Source organism: Asparagus officinalis, chromosome 7 (assembly GCF_001876935.1).
Source record: "Asparagus officinalis chromosome 7, Aspof.V1, whole genome shotgun sequence".
NCBI lineage: Eukaryota > Viridiplantae > Streptophyta > Magnoliopsida > Asparagales > Asparagaceae > Asparagus > Asparagus officinalis.
Genome location: NC_033800.1, coordinates 52,455,041 through 52,459,629, shown reverse-complemented (window position 1 = coordinate 52,459,629; position 4,589 = coordinate 52,455,041). Strand labels below are relative to the sequence as shown.

The window sequence follows — 4,589 nt, the reverse complement described above, 5'->3', positions numbered from 1 at the left end:
CCCATCTCCAGAAACCTAGATCTGCAGGAAATTTGACTAAAAAATAGGAAAATTTTTGAAAAAGGGAAGAACCTTGAGCATGAACAACAGCTACAACAGAGTCCTCTCTCGTGCCGCAATTGCCCATTTTCTTTCTCCTCTCTCTCATTCTAATCCTTGAGTGGAGAGCTAGGGATCGGCGTCGAGGCTCGAGCGGTCGAGGGCTTGCTCTGGGAGGCGTGGCGAGGAGGACGTCGGCGATGGTGAGGATTTGGTCGGGGCGGTCGTTGGAGAGCTTGGGATCAGCGTCGAGAGGTCGAGGGCTTGCTTGGTGAACTGGCGAAGCGTTGGGATCCAAGTCCAACAAGCAACAAGGTCGCGGGCGAGACTCGAGGAGGGAGGCGGCGACGGAGCGGAGGAGGGCGAAGGGGACGACGAGGAGGGTGGGGAGGAGGCCGAGGCGGAGGGGGCGGCCCCAAAAGGAGACGAGAGCGGTGTGGAGCTCACGGAGGGGCACATAGCAAAGGAGGACCCACTAGATGCCAGATGATTGTGATGGTAGATCACCAGCTCCATGGGTTAAGAGGAAGAGTTCTTGGGTGAGAGACGTGGGCATTTTAGGTAGGTTGGTCAAAATACATCGGGTACATGTATACAAATGGGCTTTTGGGACTAGACCACACTTTTCACACTTTTTTGGGGCTAAATGCTAAGGGAAAAAGATGGTGGGGCTGGGCCACATCTGGATCTTTTTTTGGGGGGCTTGAAACATTTTTCCCATTTCAATAATATGAGGGATTAATTCACAATAACTTAAAAGTTTAGGGACCCAATAGTAAATTCATTTATTTAAGGGACAATTTCAGGATATAAGATTTAAGGGACTAATATCCTTAAAACCCAAAATCTAAATAAGTACTTGTTATTGCAATACCCTCAATTCTACACATTTTGGAGTGGAAAGGGGAAATTTCAGTTAAATAATAGAAAATTAGGAGCATTTAAGATTCCTTGGTATAACTTTGGAGTACTTCAAATCAATGTCGTCATAGTGGATAAACTGGCAAATACCTAGATTTTAGTGGTTCATTTACAAGTTTGAGTGATTTGGGGATATATAAGCAAATATTGCAAAACAATGATGTATAAATGAGTGGAAATGTTGTGGGGGTGGGGGTGGGGGTGGGGGTAAGGAGCTGGGCGCTTTCGGTAGAAATTTCGCTTTGACCGGCCTTTTAAGAGAGAGGTGGCGATTTTGATGGCTGAGGGTGTAGGGACAAATGGAAGGGGAGATAGGGACGTACGAAAAAGTTACTCACGCACATCTGACTGTGAGTTAAAAATGAAATAGCCTCGCAATAAATTTTATTTTGAAAAAAAAAGGGAATTAGATTTTATCAATATTTAAGATTCCAATTTATATTTTCTTAACCTTCAACATACTTGTGAACAATTAAGGTTTCTCCATTAAATTAATTACTACCGTACCCTATTTATTCGCTTACCTGTGCTTGGATGAGGGGTAAAGAAGGGAAAGGGAAGAAAATATTAAGTTCAACTTTGTTTGGGAGTTTTGTTAGGAGGGTAAAGAGGGGAAAGGAAGAGGAAATTTTCATAAAATTTTTATGATTTTTTCACCCTCAAATTGGAGGGTAAAAAACGGTAAGGAAAGAGAAGTGAAAGATATTAGTACAAGAGACATCTTGACCCTATGTCATAACGAATTAACGGCTAAGATTCATTTATTTTTCTTCCCTTCCTCTAATTAGAACTCCCAAACAACATAATTTAAGTTCACATTCGCTCCCCTTATAAAACTCCCGAACAAGGTATTATATTTTCCCCTCCCTTCTCTACATTTCCTTTCCCTATCATACCTTTCCTTTCCTTCCCTTATTAGTAAACTTCCAAACATAGATATAACATTTCTTGTGCAAGTATGTCAATAAAATGAGAAGATGCGAACTATATACCTTTTATCTTAAAAAGAAGTTCGAGATATAGTTCTTTCTTTTTCTGAGCGTTCATGGCCATTGTTGTCCCTTTCTCAAGTTATCTGAAAACGTGAAGCAACAGTGTAGCAATCAATCAAGCAGGAGATCAGCGTGATTAAAAAAAAGGAAAAAACGAAAAGTCGCAAGTAGGTAGGTACACAAGGCATCATCCTCACATTCCTAGTACATCTTACCTTCAGGAGCAACAAATTATTAAGCAAGATCTCTAAACAAAGAAGCCAGCCAACTTAAAACATGCTAAAAAGGTCAAATTACCCCTCAGGGCACATTACCAAGAAACATGCCTCTAAGACTGAACTACCAACAAACACGTAAAAAACTACAACGACCAGTACTTAAGCATCAAAATGCTCTTTAATCCACAAAACATTAGGCTAATTCATGACAAAGCCTAGAATATGTGTGGCCTGTCAAGAGAAAATTAAAGTTCTAATACTAGTTCATAGTACACGCTAAAAACTGAAGCCTACTTATTCGTCAACTTTAAGATCCTGAAGCTTCGTCTCCACCTCTTCCTCTTCTTCTGCTTCCTCTTCCTCCTCTTCTTCCTCGCCTTCGACATCATTTTCATCCAACGGTCCAAGCACTCCCTCCTTTAGTATTTCCTTAACCTCATCGATTCCTTCATCTGAAATGAAATTACCATTAATATTCAACATCACAAATTCAGGAATATTAGCCACCGCTCGAGCCAAGCTCCTAGCTCCTACTCTCCTTATCATGTTAGTACTCAAATCCACTTCTTTAACATTGTTATGTCCCTCCAAAGCTTTGGCAATCTCAACTGCTCCCTCATCCTTCAGCTCATTCTCTGATAAGTTCAACTTTTTCAAGGACTGCTTAGATGCAACACAAGAAGCCAATGAAGCAGCGCCTTTGACAGTGATATCATTTCCACACATATCCAAGACTTCAAGAACAGGCAAATGTTTCTTCAGGGTATCCGAGATTGCAATTGACCCCTCATCTTCTAAGTTCAAATAACTGAGGTAAAGCTCAACTAAACCATTGAGCTTTTGTAAAGTTTTACTTAGAGCTATCCCAGCTTCCACACCGAAAATATTATCCCTTAAATCTAGCTTCTTTATGCGATCACAACCCTCCAAAGCCTCGGCAATAGCAATGCCTCCCTCAGATCCAACTCTTGTAGATGAACATCGGAAATCCTCCAATGACGGTGATCCCTTCAAAATCTTGGCAATTGAGGGAGCACCCTCATCACCAGTCATATTATTATGAAAATGGAGTACCTTAACCTTGTCGGTCGATGGAATGAGTTCAGTCAAAGCCTTTGCAGCTTCCTCTGATATCCCATCATTCATTAAGTACAGCTCCTCTAAGCTACTTTGAGATTTTAGCAGTGACCCAAATGCTCTCACTCCTTTCTCACCCAAAGCATTATCGGAAAGATTCAGATATTTTAATCCAGACCCTTCCAAGGCCGATGAGAATATTCTCATCACTTCTAGAGCTTCATCCTCTGACCTACCAGCAACGAAGTCAGAAACATCGACCTCTGTAAGTTGGCCTTTTAGAGAAGAAAGGATTGGCTCAGCCACTCTAGCTGCTTCAATGCCAAAGCTTCTATTGCTGAAGATAATTTTTGTATACGAGTTCCCTTCTTCAGTAAGTGGGTTTAAAAGCTGCTGAGTCTCCTCGGCTTCAATAAAAGCTCGACGACCACCAGAAATATCAAAAACCACTGCCTTTGCCTTTTTGGGTTCAACAACTGCAGGAAACAACTCTTTATCTTCTTTAGGTTTTGGACCTTTCTTGAGAACTTCAAGCATAAGCTTGCTAGTTTCTTTGGCGTAGAGTTGTACTGCTGAGCTTCCATCGCCATCAGGCTCCCTCTCAAAGTGCTCATTGGCAGCAGCAAAGCAAGTATCTTCGATTCGTTTTGCATTCTGATTGGCTTCTTCAGGGGTCAGTAGGCCATATTTTCGAGAAAAGATGGATTCAGTGGAGAGGTTCTTGGTCATTCGCTCCACAAGCTTCTGCCTAGTACTCTCGCTTGGGGGCCACAGCTTGATGGAAAGGGCCCGAGGCTGGAAATTTTGAGCTGAAGTGGCCTCCATTGGAGATGCTGCCTAAGTGATAATGGGATGTAAGTGCATGATTCGCCATAACGATAAACATACAAACCAAAATCAATAAAACAGCGAGATATGGAAGAAATTGATGTAACATATGTGGAGAAGCATTAATAACAAACACTTCCGAGAGGTGAAAACAGAAGGAAGGTAGATGATGCTAGAGTTGTCATATTGTAAGCATGTCAACACATTGACTAATCCACATAGAAAATATGAGTTACATCAACCTACATGATGCTCGTTGAGCTATTATATGTAGAAATTTCCATTGATCAGAAATTGGTGTCGACAGGACCAGACATGACAATTGTACTCATCCATATTACAGAGCTAATGTTTAAACCTAAGTTCACCTCAAAATCACACACAAAGTGAAGTATGTTATATTCTTTTGACAGAATTTTCATACGTCATTTTGCAGTTTTAACCTCTTCTACATGTGAATATATTTATATGCCAACTATATTTATACTTTTTTTAAGAAAAATAATGAGGGGCT

The 4,589-nt window shown here is 41.1% G+C and overlaps 1 protein-coding gene across 3 annotated transcripts in view; it reads right to left on the bottom strand.

The window, feature by feature from the left end:
* LOC109846581 (RAN GTPase-activating protein 1) overlaps positions 2,169 to 4,589 on the bottom strand; it is a 5,071-nt gene continuing 2,650 nt past the window's right edge. For 2 of the 3 annotated variants that reach the window (XM_020415830.1, XM_020415831.1), the window contains one exon: positions 2,169 to 4,080. In XM_020415830.1, coding sequence (XP_020271419.1) covers positions 2,465 to 4,072 — 1,608 coding nt within the window. In that variant the 5' untranslated portion in view covers positions 4,073 to 4,080 and the 3' untranslated portion in view covers positions 2,169 to 2,464. Of the gene's footprint in view, positions 4,085 to 4,589 lie in introns of all 3 variants that reach the window. The other variant, XM_020415829.1, reaches the window with a different exon arrangement.